General features: G+C 42.0%; 1 protein-coding gene and 1 long non-coding RNA gene across 5 annotated transcripts in view; one reads left to right on the top strand and one right to left on the bottom strand.

Annotated features, from left to right (window-relative positions):
* Window positions 1-314: 314 nt before the first annotated feature.
* LOC142409287 (uncharacterized) lies at window positions 315-11,137 on the bottom strand. Of its 4 annotated transcripts, none has more exons than XR_012775555.1 (5): window positions 10,978-11,137; window positions 3,366-3,587; window positions 2,495-2,588; window positions 1,510-1,638; window positions 315-614 (listed from the first exon to the last, which is right to left on the bottom strand). It is a non-coding gene; the product is annotated as an uncharacterized LOC142409287 (long non-coding RNA). The 4 variants fall into 4 exon arrangements; XR_012775557.1 differs by having other exon boundaries at window positions 10,901-11,137; XR_012775558.1 differs by having other exon boundaries at window positions 3,366-3,531; window positions 10,894-11,137.
* A 75-nt stretch (window positions 11,138-11,212) lies between these two features.
* The window catches only part of METAP1 (methionyl aminopeptidase 1), a 28,966-nt gene continuing 14,806 nt past the window's right edge, over window positions 11,213-25,372 (top strand). Inside the window, exons 1-3 of the mRNA XM_075500614.1 lie at window positions 11,213-11,399; window positions 21,765-21,816; window positions 24,115-24,227. Coding sequence (XP_075356729.1) covers window positions 11,286-11,399; window positions 21,765-21,816; window positions 24,115-24,227 — 279 coding nt within the window. The 5' untranslated portion in view covers window positions 11,213-11,285. The remainder of the gene's footprint in view (window positions 11,400-21,764; window positions 21,817-24,114; window positions 24,228-25,372) is intronic.

The raw sequence follows: 25,372 nt of genomic DNA on the forward strand, positions 1-25,372 counted from the left end.
GGAGGAAGAGGCGGGCAGCGCCGGGGGCGGGGACCCCTGGCGGCCGCGGCGGGGAGCGGCGGGGTGGCCCCGGCCTCCCGGGGTGCCGAGCGGGACACCTGCGAGCACACGGAGGGTGCCCGGCGCCTCACGCACCGCTTCACAGCCCTCCTGTTCCCCTGGACACCCGGTACGGGGCCCGTTCCGTTTGCCCGTGCAGGAGGGGGCGGCCCGGGAGGGGTGGTTTCGGCTGCCTGCTGTTCCGCAGGGAAAGCCGCCGGGCGCCCGAGCACCCATTTAAATGCATCATTCACCGCAGACGAGTCCAGTGTTTCAGACCATGCGCTTTATTTGTTTCATTCACCTTGGTATTTTGCCGACTCCGCATTTAATTGACCTGGTACTCGGACTGGACCGAGAGGCAGCCGGTGATCTGGACTCACCAGGAGACAAAAGGGTAGCAAGCGGAGAAACCCGCTGCTTCTCAAAACTAACGGCCAGGAGGCAGCTGCAGTTTGGTGTCGGGAACGTCGGCGCGTCCAAAGCGTGAGGCTGCCGGTGTCTGGGTACGGCTGGACTTCTTGCAGGGAGGTATGGGACAGCAGTGAACAAAGCCAGCAGGTGGGATGCCTTCCCTGCACCGGGAAATAGGAGTACATGGCGTAGTGGTGGTCTTGGTAGTGTTAGGTTTATGGTTGGACTCGATGATCTTAAAGGTCTTTTCCAACCTATACGATTCCGTGATTGTGTGAATTCATAGGATGAGAGAAAAGTGAGAGGCACCTCCCGTCTCTTCCCTTCCCTATCCCAGCTCTGCGGGAAGGCATCTGTCAGCAGAGGTAGACCCAGCCCGCCTAAGACCTCCTTTTGCTTGTGAAAGGATGCAAACATGGAAACCCACGCTACCCTCAGCCACCCTGTCCGACTTCCCAGGCCTGTCAGTAGGGCTCGCTTGAGGCGCATGGGAGAAGGGAAGGGAGAGGTGCTCTCCAGCCAAGGAAGGATTAGACAGGTTCGACAATTAAGTGTGCTGAAGCTTTGAATGTTATGAGCAAATTGCCAAGCCCTGGAACCTGGTCCAATCCTCTACAGCGGGGACCTGCTCAAAGCGTGCTGCAGATCCCTCTTAGCTCACATGCCCCCATTTCCTTCGTGTACCACGGGGAGCAGAAGAAGGTAATACCCAGCCAGACCTCTTCCCAGTACAGAAATACAACACAGCCAGGGTGCACAGGCTGGGCCCACACAGGTGTACAACACTACCAGCTTAGTGCTTCGGTTGTTGGCAACTGAGGCACAGAAACTCACAACTGTTAGGCATGTCTCTCTGTCTGGCACAAAACAGACTCTCCCCAATACTTCAGAGCGTCAAGAATTGTACTTGGCTCTAAGGACATGTCTGTACAAGGGCTGCATGGGCACTGCTTCTCCTAAGGACAGCTCCAGACACTGTCAGCTCCCACCCTCCTGAGCACAGGGGACACTGTATTCCTAAGCCTGTCTGGCAGTTTAAGGCACTGCGAGGCTCACCTGGGCACACTGTCCTCTAGCCAAATGTCTGCCACTTGGTGGCCACGCAACATTTTGGGTTTTATCTGCTGTCATGCCTGCGCACGAACTGCCATGCAGATGTGTCTTCTTCCCTTGGTCAGGATGTATCTGAAAGTAGAGAGGCAGACTTAAATTCAGCATTTGTGTGTCAGTAACAACTCTAAAGCTAGTTTACTAAAAAGCTATGTTTCTAGGAGATCATGTCTGTTCCTATTTACTGAGATGATAATATCTCAAAATGCAGAATGCTGAAAGGTGGAGCCCTCTCAAAGAGATGAAAAGACATAGATAGAAGGGCTGTCATTTTAAAACCAAGAGGCCTTGACACTGCTGATGTTTTGCTGCACTGCTTCAGCTGACTCAGTCTCTTTCCACCACCAGTTAGAATTATATTTCTGACTATAATAAAAACTACAGGGGTTGCAGCAGCTACATTTTCCCTAGCTCTTGGCTCTCGATTAAATGAATTAGAAGTGCTGAGAAATTTATTCCAGCCACTATGGAAGAAAATGATCGCTTTGCTGTGTGCAAATAGCAGGGTGCAGCCCTGCAGAAATCAAGCACAAAATGAGACCTACCACAGCTGAAATTTTTCATGGTTCCACAGGAGATCGGAAGGCTGTAAAGGGTATCTGAATTGCCACAGCACTCCTAATTTACAAAAAGGGTCTAAAAATTAAATGGAGCTATTTTAAGAAATAAGATCTTTAAAGCAGTATAGTGGATCTGATACTTGAGACTGCTATTCATGAGCAAAAATGACACCTGATCAGATGAACAGTAGAAATACAACAGTACAAGAAGGATAACAGTACATTTGAGCTCTAAGTTGGTTCCATGAGAAAAGGCTGTAGCTGTGCAGAATTCCTGTGAGCCTCTGGAGAGAGGCATTTCATTTTCCTTCTGAAATGTTCCTGACACAGACAGCCTGGTAGGGGATCTGCACACATCCATTCTGCTTTACCTGCTAAGGAGTTCGTTAGCAAGCAGGGTGTTTTCAGGCTTTGAGACTAGGTTCATTCCTGCACATTCATGCAGTATCCCCTCTTCAGGGTGACCTAGAAATGGAGGCACAGCATGAGGAACAGACAGTTTGTAATTCTGGTGGTTAAAATGCTTTTAATTCCCCCTAGAAAGTTACCCTTTAAAGCTCTCTTCCTTGAAATCACTTTCCAGAGTCAGGACAGTATTGCTCATCTCATGACAGAAAAGATGTAAGAAGTTACGTTCCTGAAAACAGAGGAAGTTAAGGGAGGTGACAGAGGGATTGAGATACACTTTATTCAGCACTAAGTCTTAAGGTATCTAAGGAGGGCGTGGAGAAGAGGTGAGAGAAACAGCTGTTTAGGAGAGAAATGTGTGAGTGGAAAATATTCTAGATGCTTCTGACAGGTATGTATTCCTTTATCTGCTCCAAGCAGATGAGTTACCCCTTGGAAGTAAGTACAACTTATAGTACCTACAACTATGGTACTCTACTGTAGGTACTATACTGTAGGTACTATAGTAGGTACTTGGAAGTACCTACAATTTATAAGCCACTTTTCTCCACATGTAGGTTGACTCTTCAGGGAATTCAGTACATTCGTAAGGCAGAATTTCCCACTACAAAAGTCATGTTGACTCTTCCAAGCAGATCATATTTATCCGGGTGTCCACCAGTTCTACTGCCCACCATAGTTTCTACTGACTTGCAAGGCAGAGAGAGCAGACTTCCTGTCTCAGCCCGTCAGGCACCCTGTCTTCCATGGAGCTCTTTTTAAAAAATGACATGTCATTTGTCATCCTGCAGACACCGGGTATCGGTGCAATTTTAAAAGTGTAGTTACACGCACCTCTTAGCAATTTCCATCTGGTCCTAGTGGTTTCTTACTGTTCATTTTATCAGTTTCATCCATTCTCTCTTCAAAATCCCTTCCATTTCCAGGATATCCGCTGATGAACACTGACTCAAATAGTTTATGAACTTCTCTGCAATGGCCTTGTTTCCTTTGAGTACTCCTGTTAATACCATGGTTATCAATTAGTCCAGCAGACTTCTGGAAGGCTTCCTGTTCCTAAGGATTGAAGAAAGATTATTAGCTTTGATTCCTTCGGGTGGGACCCAGTCTAACTGTTTTCTTACATTTAATCTGCAAGAATATGTGGGGTTTTTTCTATTTTTTTAAATTTCAGTATTACTTCATCTTTTTTAAAGAAAGCTTCTTGGTTCTAACAACCTCCTTTAGCCTGTTGTTCACCTGTGCTGTCTCCCTTTTGCCCATTCTCAAGCTTTCCTTAATAATCCAAGTGCATATAGTCCTTAAGTTTCTAAAATGTGCATCTTAAAATAGCTTCCTTGCTGCATCCAAGCATTTAATTTAGCTGCACTTTTAAAGTTACTTTTTAACAAACTCTCTTATTTTTACATAGTTCCTCTTCTTGAAACTGAGGACAAATTTGCTGAATATTTTGGCTGCTGCTGCTCCTGTAATGATACTGCATCAAAGTATGGTAAGGCAGCTGTCACAGAATGGCTCTTCTAATACGAGATTTCAAACCAGATCCTGAAAATGCTACTCAGGGTGAAGTCAAAAGCTGTCTATCTTCTTGTGCGCTTTCTAGCAAGCTGTTCCATGCAACAAAGTGTCCTGTTCCTGCTGTATTTCCTGCCCTTGCTGATCAACTTGATCCTCCTTGGCATTTCACTATTAGTAAACCAGACCCAATATTGGGTTGGTTAATTATGGAAGAAGTCAGTAATTATTTGTACTCCTCTAAAATCCCCCTCTTTAGGCTTGACATGTTAACCTATGCAAATATTATTTGATTTCTAATAAGTTTGTTAATTGGATTTGATTTAAAGCGTAGCTTTTCCAAAACCAAAATGGTTTCAAGGGGAGGTGAACTTCCCGTCGCTCTGAAATCTGGCCAACACTGACTAAAATGTTGCCTGGCTCAGCTACTCCTATGGGGGCTGTGGTACCGCAAGACTGTTACTGGAAGAATGTTTATAGAGGTACAAGTAAATCCACATCCACAGATACACTGTGCCAGCAGAAAAAGGACCGGGAAAGGCTTATAGTACTCAGGCAAATGGCTTCACTTCAGGACTTCGGGATTTTTATAGGACTCCAGACAGGGGATGGATATGTGAATGTTTTAATAAAAAGCATCTATTACTGGCAGTGTCAGTACACAATCCTGAAGAGAGGCCATAGTTTCCAACAGGGTGGTGCAGGGTATCATATTTGTTGTTTCTTTACTACTAGGAGATGGAATAAAGCTGCCTTCTACTATATTTGTTTGTAGATCACTGAATGGCCATTGGTTATAATGAAAATGTATTGGAACAGTAAATTTTCTGCTGTATTTTTTCTGCCATAGAATTCATTTTAGTGTTACAATTTGATTTTTATTTAACAAAGGCAGAGTGTTCAATAAAGTTAATGTTTTATCTGCCACCTGATGTCTCTAAAGGAAAACATAACAAAAATATATTTAATTTCTTAACCTTTTATAATGGTTTTATAAAATAAATACCGAAAAAGTTTTCACAATAAAAGAACTGGGACATATCTTCCCAGTGATAAAACAGAAATTAAGAAAGAAAATATTTCTCCTTATGCTCTATAATGTTAAACCATGTTATGATGGCAAAATAAGAACATAATCTATTAAATTTGTACATTCAGAAAGTAGGTCAATACATGCAGAAGCATTATTTTTTGTCTGGTGACATACTCTTCATTTTATCTATTTTATAAAATTTGGTTCCTAGTAATTCTTTACAGACTGCTTAATGTGAATACAGTAATTAATAAGCCTTCCTATTTATTTGCCTAATACACTGCCAGATGGATCTGATATTCCATTTTACTTGTTTGGCAACCATGCACGTTCTTTGACTGCCTGTTTTAATCCTGCCTTTAAGTCTCTTAACATAAATAAAGATAATCTATCCAGAATCCTCTTCCTCCCTGATCATTTTATCTTCAGCTTCTTCTGCGTTTAACTTTGTGGTTTTATTCTCAGTGAACCAAGTGTACAGACCTACATTTTATAGCTTTGAGTGTCATCTTGCTGAGCAGAACTGTGAGTAAGTGTTAACCACCAAATGATACTGAATGTCATATAGCATTTGGTTATTTCATTTTTCTTATGCAATACAGGGATAACAGCATAAAGTCCCCTATGAGACAGGTATGCTTACTAAAAATGTGTAATAAGATAGATGAATATAGTACACCTGAGTTCAGAACATGGCCTACCTTATTACCACGCAAATAGGAAGTAAGCATGTGTTGTGATTTCGTACATGTTTTTCTTTGATTTGTTGAGTTACAGAGGCACAAAGCCTCTAAAGATGACATCAGAAGGTATCCAAGAACTTATAACAGCAATGAGAGGATTATGAGCTACTGTAATCTTTTCTTCGAGTCACTGACACTCATAAGCAAGATCCTCAGAAGTGATGTGGCTGCCTTGCAAGTGACATAATCTTCAAACTAAAAGGAAAATCAAGATAGAAGGCAAAGAGGTATCATAGACACATCCACAAAATCACACCTTTTGAAGTTATAGTGGAAAAAAAGAAGGGTCTGAAGTAAAGAAATGTTGAGTATCTCTTCTTCAGTAATCCTCGCACACTTTAGAGCTCTATCAGTTTTCAGTGTGACTTTAAGTAGTTGTTAGGAACATCTGTTTCATTCTGCAAAGTGCAGCATCAAAGTCAGAGATGCGCAAGTATAAGCTCTAATTGATCTGCACACCTCTATCTCACTGATTTGAGTGGAAATGCAGCAGATCACTCACTTCAGCAATATAACACTTTTAGAATAATTGTGTTTTATGTAATTAAAAATCTGATCATCTTAGTTTGATTTTGAAATCAAAAAGCAACTAAAATGAAAATAAAAAGAATTTTTAATGTCTCATAGTATTGTCCAGGATGTCTAAAGTGGAAAGAAAACACTGTTATTATTGTACTAGTACTATGTCTTATTTTTTTATGGCTTTGACTTTGATGACAAAACCTAGGTGAAATCCCTGTTGATATCAGTGACATTCCCATTGAATTCATGGAGCCAGAACTTCACTCTATGACTTTTATTTTGTTTCCATAGTAAAGAATAAAAATTTTTTATCACCTCTAGACCCATTCATGGATTTTTTCAAATAGTACAAGCGGTGGAGTTTCTTTCTTTAAAACTTGCAACTTATTGGTTAAATAGGAATGTTTTTTATAAAATACCATTTTGTTTAAAAAGATGCAGCTTGTTTTCCTTTGTTCTTGTCCCATGATAAACAACCAGCTTCATATGCGTATATTGGAAAATTCTAAGTTTCTTGGATACTGGAAGAGCGTTCTTGAATTCAGAGAGAACCGCTCTTAAATCATAGCAGAAATTTTGATCCACTATATTAACACATATGCTGCAAGAGGCAGCGCGGCTTGAACAAGCAAAACAAAACAAAAGAATGTGCAGGATCTTCCTTTCCACCACAACTAGAGAAAGCACGCTTGGAATTAGCTTTGAATAAGCCTGCTCCAGCCTGAACTGTGGCTGTAAGTAGGCTGTTCAGTAGTTTAGTTCGTATCTCCACCAATGGAAGGAATAAGAGTGATGCAGGGGCTTACAATATATTGCAACCTCTTTTGACTTACAGAATTAGACAGACTTTGAAACCCCACATCATTTTTCTTTAAAGAGGAAAAATGGAGACAGGTATTTCTTTAATGTAACTCTGTTCATTTACAAAGGATGTTTATAAAGTCTTTTTTTTCTCTGGCCATAGTAAGACTATTTTGCTTTGACCACAGGTTTGTCTTTTCTTCTGGGTACTGTTTCCTACAAGGGCTCTCTTTCACTTTTATTTTTTAAGATCACGCTACATGCTTTTTTTGGCCATCTTTGAGACGTTTGTCTTTGTGTGCGTTTGTGATGGTTTTGCAGTTTCTCTTTTTTACACGCACATACAGACACACACAATCTATGTAACTGTTGCATTTGGGACGAGAATCTCAGTAAGTGCCTGTACCATCTGGCCAAGCCACAATAGTGCACATTTGCATGTGGTCTAGCTCCTGGGTGGCATTTTTGCATTGTTTCAGTTATCGCTAAACAAAGAGGCATTTAATTGTGTCTTCAGTGAGCCCGAACAGAAGACAGCTACTATACCCAAGAGCTTCACTGGGAAAGTGTGATTGCCCAACCCCCACTACTGCAATGTACAGAAGCAAAGTGAGGAGGGGGAACATGAGCTAAGGCACTCTCTTAATTAAGTAATGTCAAATTCAGTGGCCATTTTCTTTCTAACTAGCAGCTGTCTTAGCTGCCAGCTGCTCTAGCTTTTTTGCAGCAGCTATCTGACCCATGAGACATTGCTGACCTCTCCTTCTGTCCTTGTTTGCTAACCTCACGCACTCCCAGTCTTGCATCACTTTGGAGAAGTTGGGAGGACAGCAGGAATACAGCATTGACATAAATCAAGGATCATGAATGGGCTATAAAATTTCTGACTCATGCGCCTCTCCGTGCGTTTGTCTGTGACACAGGGGGACAGGCAGCTAGAAAGTGACATGAAAAGCCAGACAGAGAAAAAAGAGCTCCACTCAGGGAAGGTCACAGCAAAGGTCAGTGAACTTCCCTGGTCAGAATGAGTGTGCCACCAGATAATGGGAAATGGCAGTGGATGGACCTCCAGGAGGCGTGAATGGGTTCACTTATCAAATCAGAAATTCAAGGCCAAATTGGAAAACAAAAGCATTGAAATACCACAGAATCCACATAATTCTTACTATGGGGATGATAATATAGGGCTGTTTAAAAGTAAAAACCATCACAACAACAAAAAAAGTCTTAGGTCAAATCTTTCAGAGTTTGTTATTCTAGGTTGATCCGCAAATGCAGTCTGTGTTCTTTCCACACAGTGAAGAGGGCAAGTAAGCAAGTTTGTTAATTCCTCAATTAGGGGGCTCACTGTTCTTTAAATTACATATATTTTTAAATTGTTTAATTAATATATGCATCCCTGGCTTCTCCAGGTAAGCAAGGGAAACAGCATGCTTTTATTTTGCACTTCAGAAATGCAGCAAATAAAAGAAACTGAGTAACAGAAGGAACCCTGTCTACTAGTTACAATGGGAGTCCTCTTTTTTTCTAACCTGCATCATTGTCAACCACTACAAAATGAGCACAAACATATACTGACATTGTCCTAGTAAGTATACTGAAAGACCCAAATAGGAATAAATTGTAAAATTATACTCAGACATCAAAGTAAATGTGAATTAAATACTCATAAAATTTAGTAAAGTATCCTAAATTATTAATGATGATTATACCGAAATCTCATCAAGAAGCAGATGATGACATTTGAGCAGAAGACACTGGACTAGATCAACCAGTATGCTTCAGGTTTTTTATACCATGCTAGGGACACCAAGTACTTGTAAATCCTGCTTAACCAGGTAAATGATGTCTACAGCTCCTTAGGGTTCTTTAAATGGCACAAAGCGGCAACTAAAGTGTTCGAAGGTACATGTCCTGCCATTGCTTGATAGCTTGATTTGTTGGATACTTGGAAAAGGAGCACTGATTTTTCATGGGCTGTACACAGTACAATACCTGCTAGCAACATGGATCATTTAGGAGTGATTCTGCCTGTTCAGTAACATTTTGCTTTAAGAAGGGTAAACCAAGCCTTTAATAATGATTTGGATTTGGAATATGTAAAATCACAGTCTGTGAATGTGTCCTTTAAAGATATTTCATGATGTTGGTTGGCAATTCGTTGCCTGTCTTCAGAATTTGGACCTAAATGCTGTCACAGCATGAGCTGCATGAATCAATACATAGCTATTTTCACTCGTTGAAGAAAATAATAGTTGTAATCTTTGCATTTTACAAGCATCCTTGAAATGTTTCCTAATTCACTCTCACAGTATTCTCTTTCTACAAACAAAAGGCGGACACGAGTATGATCAATACTAGCGAAATGAAGGTGAGAACTGTCAGAAAGACAGGTGTCCACCTGCAGTTACACTTCACTAATAGCATGGCATCAAATTCCTTCTGTTGTTTGACCATGCTAGTGAAAGTGTTTATCACACAACAAACCAGGATCAGATACTTTATTATCTGTTGCCTTGGTCCCCTAATCAGCTGGGCTACTTAGCCACTTTTTACCAATTACATTGTCATAAGATAGTGAGTATGTTTGTATGAATACACTTATTCTGACAAAAGAATAGATGTATGCTTTTCTGTTCTGGAGTTAGTAAGTGGAAATTTTCACTTAACCTCTAAGCCTAGGAGATATAAAAATATTTTTTAATTAAAGATGGGGCCAGAAGACCACAGAGCATAGAACACAGTTGCAGAAAACATGGAGATTACAGTTCGGATTTTGAATCGCACTTTCCAGGGAGTTATCTGGATGCCAGAAAATGAGGAGAATATTTTGTGTACTAAGATCAGAATAAGGATTGGTGTAGTTTCATTGAAGTCAATGACATTGAAGCAGGAAGAGAGAATCCAATCCTGCAAAGTTCTGACTGAAATCATAGGCTGTGCCTGCCAGCTAGTGGGAAGACAACTGAGATTTAAACAAGGAGTGGGATCCCAGCACTCACGGCTGGATCTGGCAAACATGTGCTCTGAAGTCTTTTGCAGCTATTCTCCTACTCAATAGGCATCTCTCCGTGTTCTTTTTAAAAGCAACTGCCTCTTGACTTACGAACCAGCGAAAAGTGTGTTGCAGTGATATTAAGTTAGCGATGTTTTAGTACATATTGACAATAGCTTTGACATCAATACTCAGAGAATGTAAGCACCGTTAGCTTTACAGGCACAGGCAGTAGTTTTTTCGAGATCAACCCATGTAAATGGGAGAAATATAACATATGTATTAATCACACTTATTTTAATGACAGATCATTGGTATCTAATCTTTCTCTTTCCAGGAAGAAAATTAGCATCCTTCCTCTGATAATGCCACTGTGACTCTGCAGCCTGTTTTTCTGATTTTAGTTACTGCCTTACTGAATATTGAATTTGTGATGGTTTCCCCCAGCCCCCCAAATGAGAGCTAAAAACAGAGCAAAAGAATTATTATAAACTACACAGACAGCCCTACAGACCAACACCTCACTCCATAATAAAGAGGGTATGATGACAAATTTGAGATATTAGCCTCCCTGATGGAAAACACGAGCGCTGAAGGCAACGAACTTCCTTCTTCCTGGCAGATGGAGACGAAGGCAGTTAACTCCAGCGCACATCTCAAGCGAAACCACACGAAACATCCTGCGCGCCATACATGCATATTAGGATCTTGCTGAGTAATAGCCACAAGAAAGAAAAACAATATCTTGAACACCTTTTACCAATGAATTGATCAACAGCGTGCCAAACGGATGAAGCCAGGAGACGGGGAATTAGGAGGTCTGGCTTCTCCTCTCACCTCTGCCGCCCGCCGGCAGGGTTTTCCTGTCAGCAGGCCGCCCGCGTCCCCAGCTCTCCTCTCGGCCAGATCCGGGAAGTTACCGCTCCTGAAGGGCACCTGCGGCTCCCGCCGCCGCTCCCCCGCCTCGCCCCGCGTCTGCGCGGAGGGAGGGCGGGGAGACGAGGGGAGGAGCGGCGCGGAGCGGCCCTAGGGCCGCTCCGCGCCGCTCCTCCCCTCGTCTCCCCGCCCGCCCCAGCCGGCGGCACCTCCGGGCGGCGGCTCCTCCCCCGCCGCTCGCCGCGCCGCGCCTGTGGCAGCCCGGCAGCATGGCGGCGGTGGAGACCCGCGTCTGCGAGACGGCCGGCTGCAGTAGCGAGGCCAAGCTGCAGTGCCCGACCTGCCTCAAGCTGGGCATCCAGGGTTCCTACTTCTGCTCTCAGGTGAGGCCTCCGCCCTGCCGGCGGCTCGGCTCCCCTTCCCTCCCCGCTCGCCTGCCCGGCGGGCTCCTCTGGGAGCCCGCCCGTCCCCACGCTGCGGGCCGGGTTTTTCTCTCGCGGGCTGCTCGTAGCGCTGCCGTGCTCCGGGGAGCGTTCTCCTTTCTCAGAGAGGGAATACGGGAGGGACCGAGATGAGATTTCCAGTCAGCAAGTGGGACCGCTGTGCGAGCGCGGGGCCGGGCTCCGGGCGTGAGGCGAGGCGGAGGAGCCAGCTCCTCTCGCCTGCCCCCGGCCGCCCGGGCCCGGCCCTTCGTTCCCGGGGTCAGGCCCCTGCGAGCTTCGGGGAGGAGGGTCCGCCGTTTGTCCCCGGGGAAGGTGCCCCCGCACGGGGGGGAGTTGGAGCCTGGGGGGGTGCCGGGTCGGTCACGGGTGGGGTGGGAGCCCCTCTGCTCCTCGTGGCTAGGGGTGATGCGGGGCTTGATTGCTGCAGAGCAGCCGGAGCGGTCGTGAGGGGGTGCACGTTCTTTTCTCTGCCTGAAGGTTTGGGTGCCCCCCGCCCCCAAGAAAAAAAAAAAAAGGGCTTAGTGGGACAGAATGAGACGTGCTCATCAAATTCCAGCGTGTGCATGTCTGTGTCTGCATCAGCTCTGGCTCTGGAGTTGCTTGGCTTTGATAAACATCGGGAGACTTGTTGCTCTGAAAAGAGATTTTCTGTTTCCTTTAAATATGAGCTTTTGGGAGAATAATTAATTTGGTGCTCTTCTTTTTTTTTTTTCCCTTAATGTCCGTAGATATTTTACTTTAAAGGTACCGAACAAGGAGATTCAGGTTAGGCCAGTTGTCATACAGCCGTCAACTCCTGTTAAACATATTCTCTAGGCCTCAGCTCTCCTCACTTATTACCACAGCGGTAATATCGTTTGGTTCTTAATTTAAATAGAAAGGACTGTTTGATGGCTGTTGAGTGGGGTATTTTGTTTGTTTGGCTGGTTTTTTAATAACTCTAAAATGCACAGTAAAATACATAGCCTAATACTTTGAACACGTTGTATGTGTAATTTCTGTCAACGTCAGTGAGGAAGTGCGTGTTCCATTTAGAGATTAATGGTGAACTTCATTGTCAGAATTATAATTCAGGGTAAAATCATTGCAGTTTTGTAGATATATTTAATAAAATCATTCAGTCACATCAGCTAGGCTAACTTACTAATTGGACAATTTTTTTTTCTGAGTCAGGATGTAAACTGGTCATTATGGTTTGCATAGGGACTAGGGGAAACCTTCCCATGTGCATGTAACACACCCACTGCATGGTTTCTGGTACTTTCCCCTGAAGTCTCTGGTGCCAGATGCTGGGAGTCAATGCTAAATTACATTGACTGCAACTCAAAATTGTTGTGATGATTCTGTGTCTCTAGTTCCCATGCGGTGCTTACAGCTGGTTTGTAGGATTTGCTCTGCATTTTACTACCCGTTTTGACATGTCTGATGTAAAACTCATTATAAATGCGTCTTCAGCATATACAAATACTAGTTGGCGATGCCAAAACCATTTGTTAAACAGACCAAACAAGCCTGTGTGAGAAGTCCTAGTAACATCTTCACTCCTCTCTGTCCCATCCCCAACTCAGTTAATTTTATATAGGATGCAGAGATTCTTGTTATCTATGTATTAAGTTTCATTCTTTTGAAGTATCTGCTGCTGTTGTAAGGTAAAAGGGGAATGACTAGAAATATCTATTAGCTTGTTAAAATGGGCTGCTGGATAACTAACTACATGCTTGTAAAGGTGTCCTGCCTAGGAAATAAAATACTGAACTGGGAATCCCAGTTGTCTTACTTCTGAGTGACCTTGGGTGTGTTGTTCCTCCTCACTGTGCCTCACTGTCCTGATCAGTAAAGTAGGTAAGCATAGTTATTCCCCGTGTGAAAGGTGCTTTGAAGGTTTTGGGGCTTAAACATGTTACAGAAGAGAGAAGGAAATTAACGGCAGCCTGTTTTCAAAGATGTGCAAAAAATGTCACTCACTGAGAGAAGAGTCCCTGTGTTCAACCTGCAGCAAGGACCTTCAGCCCCCCTTGTGTGGGGCCCAGCACAGGCTGCCCCCAGGTTCCAGCTCTCCCCATCATCCAGTGTGTGCGATGGAGGAGACTCACTGCAGTGCTCCGCTGGTGTCTTGCGAGCACCGTCAGGAGGGTAGGTGAGGTGCCGCTGACAATCTGGCTGTCTGTTCAAATACGCACGTGATAGGCAAAGGAGTCTTAAAAGCCAGGAAATTTTTTCTGAACTTCTAGCAAGTTTCAGCTGACAGTATTGGACTGGTTAGCATTTGTAAAACTTTTCCAAAGTTCTCTCTTTGGTGGTTTTCTTTCCATTGTGGTATTACATGCATAAATAACTGTTAGATAAGCTAGTGAGTAGACCTAGGATGTTATTCCACCTCGCAGCACAGCCTGCGTTATGGCTGGCACAGTCCTATTCCTTCCCTCCAAGGATGAAGGTTTCTACCCCTTGGGTAGCTGGCCCTTGTTCTTTGGTGAGCCACTTCTGGGGTTTTTAGGGTTTTCTTTTAATGGAGAAAAAGCAGTTGCATTAAATTTTCTGCTAGTTTAGCTTCCCAAAGCTGTGCACTGCAGGATCAGAAAACACCAGTGCTTCAAGAGCGTGCTGCAGAAGAGCAGGCTTGCCCGTTGTGACCCAGTTTGGCATAGCTGTAAAGTCAACCCATCCTTATTGTATGCAGCGGTGTTAGCTACAGGTATGCAGGCGCTTACTTTGGGCTGAGGGCAGGATGGGAGTGACAAGCAACCTGGCGTCTCTCTGAGGGGTAAGAGCATCTGTACGGACATGCACGCTAAGTTAATTAATTTGCTTGGAAGCCTATGATGACTTGTTCATACAGCCAAAACTCCAATCAGAGCTAAAACCAAATTTGTAGGAGTTTATTTTCTCCAATGCTAAGAATAAACAATAGAAAAGCATGAACTACTGTAGTAGAAAGGTAACCAGTATGGAGCAATGTGTTTGGATTATAAGTAGTAACATACAATTTGTTAAGAAATTGGTGGGATAGGTGGTATAGGACTGAGAATCTCAGTATAGTGAGGAGATTGATTAAACGTTATTTTTCGTCATTGCACATAGAGAATTGAAGTGAACGTTTCAAGTAGATTGTATCAAGACAGTGATTTCCCCAGTGGATTTAGCATTTGTGTTTCTCCTTTCCTCAAGAAAGGGCATTATTTTGGTCATTTATTTTTTTTCCCCTTTCTGCATCAAAAAGAGTATGTCTCAACAACATGCCCTGAAAACGTTTACTCTGAAGTAATTTGACATCCTTTGAAATTCCCTTGTGCCAACACTGTTTCATCTCTGGGTGTATGCACCTTGGAAACTGGGTACAGCTGTTGAATAATGGTTGTGCTTGTGGGTCATGGGTGGAAAAGGGGCCAAGGCAGCTCAGTTCTGGCCTAGCAGGGAGGTTTTGAACTGGTAATGGAGATGCAGTAAAGATGGCTTTTAGCAGTGGAGGAGCTCTGAGGAGGTGTGTTGAACCCCTGCATTATTTTTTTTTCTTTCACTCCAGGGTGTAATGAGGGGGAATATTCTGCTGAGGGATTCTGTCTACTGTTAGGTAACCTTTAATAAGATCTTCATTTAGGCTAGTAAATCAGGTACTGTCACTGCCAGCTACCTACTTTCACTGTCTTGCTTTCTCTTTTGTAGATACTTACTACAGTGTTGCATGTGTTTATCATCTTAGACTGAATTATTGTATCTCACTGTATCTTCTGAATGTGGAAGTAACACAGATGCCCAGCATCACATCTCAAGCATGTGATTCCTCTTACTAAGATGAATTTGCTATTGTGAAATCTGCCTTTATAGATACGTCACTTGTGTGTAAATTATATGTAGTATATATAAACAGTTTGTGTTTAAATGCACAAACAATTTACATTTCTTCTATGCTTTCTACGAGCTGCTGAATGATGAACAGAGGGAAAGTAGTAACTGTTCTTCAGATCTCCAGTTACCAATTTTATATGAGCCTTCTAACTGTAAATTGAGCTCTTATTAATAATTTTGTGTTGCTTTCATGAAAACTTCCTCTCTCATACTACTTATATCTGTGTAAGTGTCTTGGATGAAACAGAGTAGTCTTTTTTTTTTTTTTTTTTTTTTTTTTGTGGTGTGGACTGGGTGCTGGTGTGGGGGCACTTCTCCAGCCAAATTCAGGAATATCTATTTCTAGCCACATACTGGAAACATTCTCTTATTAAAGTCAGTGGCCTGGGCTGCATTTTTTTTTTTTTTTCTCAGAGAGGTGGAGGCCACAGATTGCTATCAGAAGAGTAGTCCTAACTTATTCAAGGAGAATGGTTACCCCTTCTTGCTTTGTGTGCCTGTGTGTTGTCAGTCCCAAAGAGGCCCGGGTATATCAAGTGATCTGGTTAATAGTGTCAAAAGTGAGACTGTGACATGGTGAAGCTGCCACATGTGAGCAGTGGTTGAAACATGTGACTTAGGTGCTTGAAGGGAAACGATTTATCTGAACTGTAGAGTAGACAGCAGCATCTCTCTCATCAATGGTGGATACCCACCAGCGGGGCTCTTTCCATTTGAGGTGGGGTATGAGTTGTTAAATTCCAGTGACAGCAAAGAAATGCTGCTCTGTTTTCTCAGTGGGTTTGTATACTGATTAACTCCTTTCTGGGAGGCACATTTTCACTGATACTCAGACCTGGACCCTTGACAGCTTTGGATACTCAAGGTCACAGTAATTTGTGAAAAATTGTGGTCCTGAAGAGAAGAGTGGTAGTGTTCTGTCCCCCACTTCACTGTTTCCTTTCACCTTCAGTGTGTTGGGGGTGGGGAGCGGGGAGCAGTGGACCTGGATGAAACTATTTTTTGTCCTCTCTCGTGTCAGACCGTGGGACGTAAGTGACATATTTCATTCTTGGTTCACTGTTCTTTGCTGTGCCTAAAATAGGCTAGAACCTGCTGCTTGGATCCAACTGCAACACATATGGGTTTCTTTTGGTATAAATGGCACTCTGCAGATACTGCCTTCTAGAAGATCTTTTGGCGGATTCCCTTCACCAGGAAGCCAACGTTTTTAATTGCCTATAAATCACCATAAATACCTGTGTCTGTGGTAAATGCCTGGTTATTGTTGAGACACAAATGCTGGGCCCTCATAACTTTCTGAAAGTAAAACTTCAGACTCCTATAGGAGGCTTTCTGAGCTAGTGTTCAATATACTGAAAGGATGGTCCAGTTTGAATTTCTCTGGTCCGTTGTTCCTTTGCTATTCTCAAAAATCACTTGTATATGTCTGTAAATCTGAAGAGTTGCAAAATGCAGTCCCTTCCTCAAAGGAAGAGCTTTGTCTTGTGGGACCCAGGAGCCTCTGGGTGAGATCGGGCTTTAGATGATGGAGAAAGCCAATGTTGCTGATACCAAGGTGCTGCATGTAGGTGCTTCCCTTGGATTCAAATCTGAAAACACATATTCAGCTCTTCTGAAAAACTGACTAGTCACGTATGCTGCTTAGGCTAGTTTGGGAATTTTGTACTGAGTTTTTCAGGCCAGAGGCTGTCTCTGTGGGCTTGTACCACACCTAGAAGAACAGGGTTCAGCATGCTAAAGAGAGACAACTGTTTTATTTTAACATCAAATGTATTAACAATTGTATTCCTCAACATACTTGTATTTATGGATAAAATGTATGGTCAACCTGTACTGTATTAAATATATATATATCACTGATAACCTGAAATTTTTCTTAAGCTAAAATGCTGTACTTAAGCTTTTTTTGTCTTCTGTTTTGCATACCTTCAAGGTGGTTTGGTTAAAAACGAGTTCTCATTAAGCAAAACTACATGATCTCAGATTAAGCCCAAGACAATTTTACACTCCAAAGGACATTTTAAAATTCTATTAAAAAAAATTGCTCAGAATATTTTTAAATAGAGTGTACTGCTTGGCACTGTTTCCTAGATGTTTGCCTATTACAATTCATGGTATAATGACATGCAGAGACAGCCAGTCTGTCCCCACAGTCTTGATTCTAGCTGTCTTTTTTTTTTTTTTTTTTCTGTAGAATAGGTATTTTTGGAAATTCATCACAGTGGATTTCAATGATGAGCACAGTGGATAGAGAGGGGTAATTTTGTGGAAGTTGAACATGAAATGGAGTTCTCAGTAACTGTACAGTGGGGTGGTTTTTGTGTACCTGCTGATAGGTGTATTTACAGTGTCAAATGCCAGGTGGTATAAAGCAGTAGCACCTGAAGGTGAAGGGCAGCCTGAAGAAGAATGCCAGCCTTAAGGCTGGAAATTGCTGATGGAGAGTTGGCAGAGCTAACTTTAAATGAGCTGCTACCTTGCAAAGGCAGTTCAGAAACACAATCGATGAATATGCCTTTAATTTGGTGTTGTGATGTCTGCATAGCTTCCTGTACTTGGGTAGCTTATTTAAAGCTAGTTTGGTTATGTCTGTGCTATACAGAGGTTTGCAGTGTAGTTATATCCTAATCTTGGTTGATTTAGCACCCTTTTCTCCTCTGGAATTTGCAGTTGGCTGTGCTTTTCTACCTCTTAATCAGGTTGCATGGATACATGAACGGAAAGAATAAGAAGCTCCCTGTTATTACTGTAAAGATGACAATAAACATAGAAAAAAAAAAATCCTTGCTAAGTAGCTCAGTAACTGTTTTAAAGGGTTTTGTTTTGTTCTTTCAATGGCTGATTAAAAAAAAAAAAAGCCTAAAGTATTTGGTAGTGATCATTGTGTTCATAGTGAAAATGCACTCCACTGTAAACCAAATTCTGCTATGCTGCATGATTCTGTCAATATTTCAACCATTAAATAGAGGTTGGGCTGAGTCCTTCAGGTAAAAATCATTTAGAGAAATAACATGGCTTCCACGAGGTGATCCAAGAGGAACCTTTCTGGATCGTAATGCTGATTGTACCTTTAGTTACCTTTTGGTAAATGCACAGGTTCTGGTAAACGCTGGGTTGAGCTTGTGTCTAAACTCAGAATCAGTCGGATTGGCTTAAGAATGCCTTGAAGCCCGAAGTGTTGTTAAAGGTTTAAATATGTTGACGGCCTCTGTCTAAAAATCACAGTTGTATTTTTCTTGCTGATAGAATAGTTGTACCCAAGATTGCTCTAAACAAATTGAGGATTACCCCTCCACCCCCTGCCTTTTTTTTTTCCCCCCATACATTTGACCTCTCGTACAGTCTTCTTCAGTGTTTCCAAGTCTGTCTTGATTGCTATATAAAAAAATGCATGCAATAAAAAGAAAAATGCTTTAGGTGAGAAGGGTGGGATATTAATATCAGACACACTAACGGATAATATAGCGTTTGAAATGAAATCCACAAAGTCTTCCAAGAAACTTGAAGCCAAATTCATACTATTCCTGTGTACTTTCCCTCTGAAGCTAATTAATGTTTTCAAATATAGCCATGCGAGGTCATGTGTTCCTTTCTTAACTGTATCAGAAAAAAATTCTTTAATTTCTTCATTTTAATATTAAAAATCACCCTGGATATTTTTTCCTGGATTTTGTTTATTTAATCATTGAAAATTTTCTATTCTGGTCTGTATATGGCATAGGAACATGGAAGAATCATTAGAGGCAGGAATGATAATAGGAAGATTGAAGTAAATGTCTCAGGAGAAGGCTCAGCAGAGAAGGCTCAGCGAAAAGCAGAATTTTCTCCAGAAAATTCTCCAGAAAGTGGCCCAGATGGAGAGAAAGAGTGGCTTTCTTCCATGGCTTGTCAGGAATTCTGCTGTGTAGAAGGTGAGGGTGTTTGCAATATGCAGTGGTACATTGGTAGTGCTTTGTCGCCAGATCTATGATTCTCCAACCTGTGAGATGACAGCTGCCATATTTTTATCTGGAATTGCCAAGGCAGAACTCTGCAGGCATGTGCAATGTAGTGCTTGTGCAGTAAGTTGTTGAATATAAATAGTTTGTTGTGTACCCGGTAAGTCCGGTGCTTACAGGAAGCATATGACTGATCCTACACAAAATACATTGGTTGTAGGTGGATGTGCATCATATCCTTTGAGTGCCTTCCAAAAGTGTCAGACCAAGACAGAGATATTCATTGATTGTACCCTGCATGTGTAATAGCCTGTGCTTACAAAAATGCTTTGGACTTGCTGTGTGTATGTGTTGCGGTTGATTGATGTGCATATAGTGCAAGTGTCTGGGATGTCCTGGTGTACAGCAGCTTGTTTGGAGCTATGCTGTAGTAGTTCTGACGGAGCTGCTGTTCCTCTGGAAATAGAGGACAAGCAAAATCTGGGAAACATGTTTGGGAAGACTCATACATATGGCAGCCTTATGCAGGATCCTCTTAAGTTGTTTACAGCTGCAGAAAATAAAAAGCCAAAATGCAGCCTGTCAGGTTATGATACTGCCAGCGGTGTGGTGTTTGCCTGGTGTTTTCTGGTTATGGGCTGGCAAAGAGGAAAGACTGTTGGCGTTGGAGAAAAGAATGGCATTGGAGGATACACCCCAAAGTTTCATGGGGAAGGAAAGAATGAACTACAGCCAGTAATTACCACAGCTGATGTATGTCTTCATTCCCCAAATGCTCCTTTATATCCCAAGGAGTAGATTCTAGATTGGCAGACTTGGTAGCTGCTCTTAGTTGTGTAATCCTTCTTCTGCTGCAGAACAGAGGCCTGGTGTTTAAAAGGGAATTAAAACCATACTGGTGCTTCTAAGTGTCCTTGAAATACGGTTTTTAGCTTTTTTATTTTTTTCTTAAAATAGGCCTCAGTTAAAACCTGCTCCTTTTCTCCCAGCTCTCTAACAGAAAACAGATAATAGTGCAGCGCAAAGGTCTGTGTATGCAGCGGGTTATACAAGTGTGACAATAAAACCTTCCACTGCTTTTTCAAAAAGACATTCTCTCTGGTAATCTTAGTGTTGGTTTCAAAGCCTCTTGTTGCCCAGGCCACTATGTAGCACCATGGCATGTTGAGTGCCAGTCCAGAGAATGTGGCGACTTCAAGTATATGGCGTAGGAGAAGATGACAAACAACTGGTTTTGGTAATGAGGGAAGTAGCATGCAACAGGGTCTCTTTGAACGTAGGCATACTTGTGCACCGCTTCACTGTGGTCTTGTGGATACAATTTGATAACTACCAGTTCCAAGACTAATGAGAAAATGGGGAGATGTCTACAGGAGTAGACAGTTAAGACTGCTCAATAGCAACCACGAAGCAGGGGTAGAATGTTATATGCTGGGCTTAGTTTACAGATCTGTTGTCTTGGACTGGTTGAGTGTTGTATACATGAGGTTGAATTGGTTGTTGGCTCTGGATGGTAGTTTCACAATGATGATTCAGCATTAGTCTTTCCTTATAAAGGAAAACAGTTTGCTTCCTGCCTCTTTCTTCAGAAATTCAGCTGTTACTGTAAATGATTGGAATTAGCTGTTTCCTAATGGTTGTTTTGAGTGCATGTAGCCATTGAATTAGACTTTCTACTACAAAACCAAGTAATTTCCTAATTAGCACCTTAAAGGATCACCTTTAATGCTGCCTTCTGCAGCTTTTCTACTTAAATCTCTCCTTTTTTCATGTCTCTCCTTCATCTTAGTCTTTCTTTATTCTTCTCCAGCTGCCAGCCATTTCCATCTGCCCCTTCGCTGATTCATTGTTCATTGCATGAACTGCTCTATTTGTGCTTGGGAAGAAGAGAAAAAAACAAACTCCTTCACAGTCACTCTTTTCTTGATTTCCATTTCAACTTTTTTTTTTTCATTTCCTATTTCCATTCAGTAGCCCTCACTTCGCCCCTCCTTTAATCTATTTCATTTGTTCCCCTGTGATCGTGCTGATTGGCCTCTGTTGCTTTCCTATGCTGGGGAAGGAGGCAGAAAGGATGCACTTAGGAGGAGGATATGGCTTCTTGGAGGAGCCAAGGGAGGACCATACTGCCCACTGCAATGCTGTAAGATCTGGTATGGAGATAGACTATGTGTTTCAGCCAACCCGGAGCAACCATGGCATTTAGTTACTCATTAAAATGATAAGGGGACAATATTTAGTAGCTAGGATTAGATCAGTGTGTTTCACTGTGGTGGGTGCATCTGTGTGGCTATGCTTTCTGTCTGTTCTGGGTCATAAGCTGTTGAATGTAGTATTTTCTGTTGTTAAGACTAGCAGTTACAGTAGCATTTACTGCATGTTGCTATAAGGGTTAATAAAATCAGTCTTATAGTTTTCTTTTAAAATACAGTTGTTTCTCTATTTTGTGGGGATGGCATGTCTGTCCAGGATAACACTGCTTAAAACGTGTATATATATTTTTTGTTTGCAATTCTAGGAATGCTTTAAGGGAAGCTGGGCCACTCACAAGTTATTACACAAGAAAGCAAGTAAGTACGTTTTTTAAAATCTGTTTTAATATTGTTTTGAATTTTTGTCCTGTGCAGCCAGCTGTAGGTGGCACTGCTTGAGCAGGGGGTTGGACCAGATGACCTCCAGAGGTGCCTTCCAACCTCAGCTGTTCTGTGATTCTGTGTTTAAGAATGGTGTGGATTTTTCCAAGATGTCTGGCACTGGATTCTGCATATCTGAAATCTTCTCCAGTTCCTGGTAATCTAAAGATCTATGTAAAATTCCAGAGACAGTGGTACAGAAATCTTTGTTTCTGTTCCCTTTTCTATTTGTATGAAGTATTCCTTGAGCTACATTGCCAGGTATATGAACAAAGAAAGAGGGATGGTGAAATAAAGGGCAAGGAGAAAAATAAACCATTATTATAAGGCATTGCCAGGCTTGTTCATTGATGTCTAATGTAGTAAAAGGCAGTAAAGCGGAAAAGGTTCTTGTGAAGTCTTCGTGATTAGACGCTTGCTGGGATGTAAGCGAGCCAGTCAGAGTGCAGCTATTCTGTACATTTGGGGTGTACCCCTTTGGGGAAAAAAAGAAAAGGAAAATGATTTTGTGCAGTGATGCAGCCATTGATGGGAGGATGTATCATAGCTAGGATTTTGCTGAGTTTAGTTGAAGGTAATAAGAGTATCTGTATGCCTTAGTTACAGCTGGTAGCTCTAGCACAGAAATACTAGTACACTAGTAGATTCTCCCTTACCTGAGTAGTAAAAATAATCCATGAGTTTAAAACCAACCAAACAAAAAGACAGTAGACCCCAGTTCTGCTACCCTTGCCTTCTCCCCCCCATCCCCTGCCCATCTTCATCAAGCCCTGCTTAAAAGGGAGGTGGGATTAAAAAGTAAGTGGCATGGCAGAAATTCAAATCCTCAAGTAATTTACCTCCTCCTCCTTTCCTAAAACCCAATAAAACTCCTTTTTCCATGATAAATGTTGCATGGTTAATAGGTTGGAGTAGCACAGACAATGAGAAATGTTTTCCTTCTTTCTGCCTTCCCAGTGTAGGGGTCTCCATAGTTCACACTTGCATTCTGTGTCCTATTACTTTGTACTTGCATGGATATGAAACTGTCTTTGTTAGTAGTTCTAGTAATCCTCTGGTGCAGTCTTCTAAGGCTGTTGTTTATCTGACAGCAAATTTTTTTGTGATTCCACTAAATCCATGATCTTGTTGGCTTCCTGGATAACTGCTGGGCCCAAGCTGAGCTGGCTTGGTTGTGATAGCCTTCCAGACCTCAATGCAACAAGCTACTGAAGCTTCTCAAGGGAATCCAAAATATCGCTTCATTAAAACTTCGGATTTTTAAGTTATTATTTCTCAGTGGTTCATCTAAACATCATGGAAGCAGATGGCTCAGATGTCAGCCACAGAGACTCTGAGGAACTCACGTTAGGTCTTGCTATGGCAGACCTTTTGCCATCTCTTTATTCTTGTGAGATATAAAAAGAGAAAACAAACTTAAGTTATCAGGTTATGAGTTAAAAATTAATGCTACTGTGCTTTTTCTTAACCCTTGCCTCTTCTTTCAGAGTAAATATTTTTTTCTTTTGGTAATGGTCACGATCTACTTGCTTCAATCCTTTATATAAACACATTCAATCTGCCCTGTTAGGACTGATAGTGTTATTTGTGAATGAAGTCAGTCACTGGACCACATCAGAGGTGAATTTCACAAAGTTGAGACAGCTGGGAACCTCCAGCAGATTGGGACCATCTTGTAAAGTGCACGCACTGCCTGTCCTGAAATGTGGAAGTAGCAGCAGCTGCACTCTCTCCATCAGATCTGGAGGGGCAGCAGACTCCATATATTGAAACCAACAGTTGGATACCCTCCTTCCCACCCCAGGTCATTTCTGTCACCAAATGCTAAGAGAAATCACAGAAAAGGAACATTCATCTACAGTGCAAGAGTGTTAACTGAAGGGATAATGAGTGTTTCTGTAGAAATATGCTTTTTCCCAAGAATGAAAACAAGCGCAGAACTATGTTTTAGAACTACAAATGAAGAACAGCTTAAATAGTGCATTCAGTACTGCTGCCCTGACATTCCCCAGTTTGCTATTGAATAAAGATGGAGTTGGCAGGATGTGAATTTTGAATGTGAAAAACTTAAGGGCAATACAAAATGATAACTGGTACTTATACTTTCATATATCAGTATCTAAAATGCCAGGAAGAGTCAAATCTATACTTATATACTTCTTGGACCCCTCAGTTCTTATCCTTAGTGGGACTGATTTTGCTGCTGCAATTTTTTTTTTTTCTTTGTCTTTTCAGAAGATGAAAAAGCTAAGCGTGAAGTTTCCTCTTGGACCCTGGAAGGTGACGTTAACACAAATCCCTGGTCTGGCTATCGATATACTGGTAAACTCAGGCCACACTATCCACTGGTAAGCAATAGCTGTACTCCAGCACTGCTACATTCTGTAGCAACTAATGGACCAGTCCTGACCTGATTACCTTCCACATTTTAGTTGAGAGAGGAGAGCTTCTTAAACAATCTGAACCTGATGGCAAGGACATGTTGTGGTTCATTTTGATTTAACTTGATCTATCTCTTGGTATATTTAAAATGAAGGAAGTGCATGTGAGGTAACATGCATCAGTAACAGGCCTCAGCTCATACCTTTTGGCTGTACATTTTGACATTTATTCTCCAAAAAGCTGCTGCTAGTTCAGATGATGTCTTCTCCTAGCTGTTTACTGTTCTCACCAATAATGGAGCAGTCTGTTTCAGAAAAACTCAGGTGAATTAATTTAGAATTTAAATAAATGGTTTTATATTATTTTACATAAATGGTTTGAAACAACCTGGTGAGTAAGCTGGTGAACAGCTCTGCTGAAGGAACAGAGGCTATAGTAATCTTCAGCACTGGAATGGTGAAGAATAACGGAGGTCAGTAACTCTTCAGCTGTGAAGGGTGGGTTTAGAAGATGACCTTAGTATAGCTGTATTTTTAAATTGGTACAAGTTTGTACATGGAATAAGCCAAAGTTTTTACGGGAATAATGGCATTGTATTTACATGTGTCTTTTCTAATTGGCTTGTGCTAGAAATGCTGCCCCTGTGGCATCCTCTCTATAGTCTTCTCCATCTGTTACAGGCTCATCAGGAACAGATTAACCGAGACTGAGCCCACGTGTGTTTGTTAGTGTCATTGGAGAAGGGGTGTTTTGGATATGTCACTGGCCAAGTAATTTAGTAGTGTTATCGCTGAACGTTTGCTTGTGTGTCTTCTGACTGCTGTAGGATTGATGCAAGTGAAACTATAATAAAGTGCTAATGACTAGGGTGATGATTAGACATAACAATCTTGCTAATAGGCACTAATAACCAGAGAGAGGAAGGATGTATTTGGAACCAGTGCATTTGCAGTCTGGAAAGCAGCAGAATAAACACTACAATGTAACAGGGATAATATGTTATATGTTATAAAACCAGTTTCGTTTACTTGACCCATAAAAGTTTGATTTTTTACAAAGCTGTGAAGGTGTCTACTAGAGGTTGTATAATATGAAAGCAATAAAGAGTAAT

The sequence above is a fragment of the Mycteria americana genome, chromosome 4 (genome assembly GCF_035582795.1).
Source record: "Mycteria americana isolate JAX WOST 10 ecotype Jacksonville Zoo and Gardens chromosome 4, USCA_MyAme_1.0, whole genome shotgun sequence".
Taxonomy (NCBI): domain Eukaryota; kingdom Metazoa; phylum Chordata; class Aves; order Ciconiiformes; family Ciconiidae; genus Mycteria; species Mycteria americana.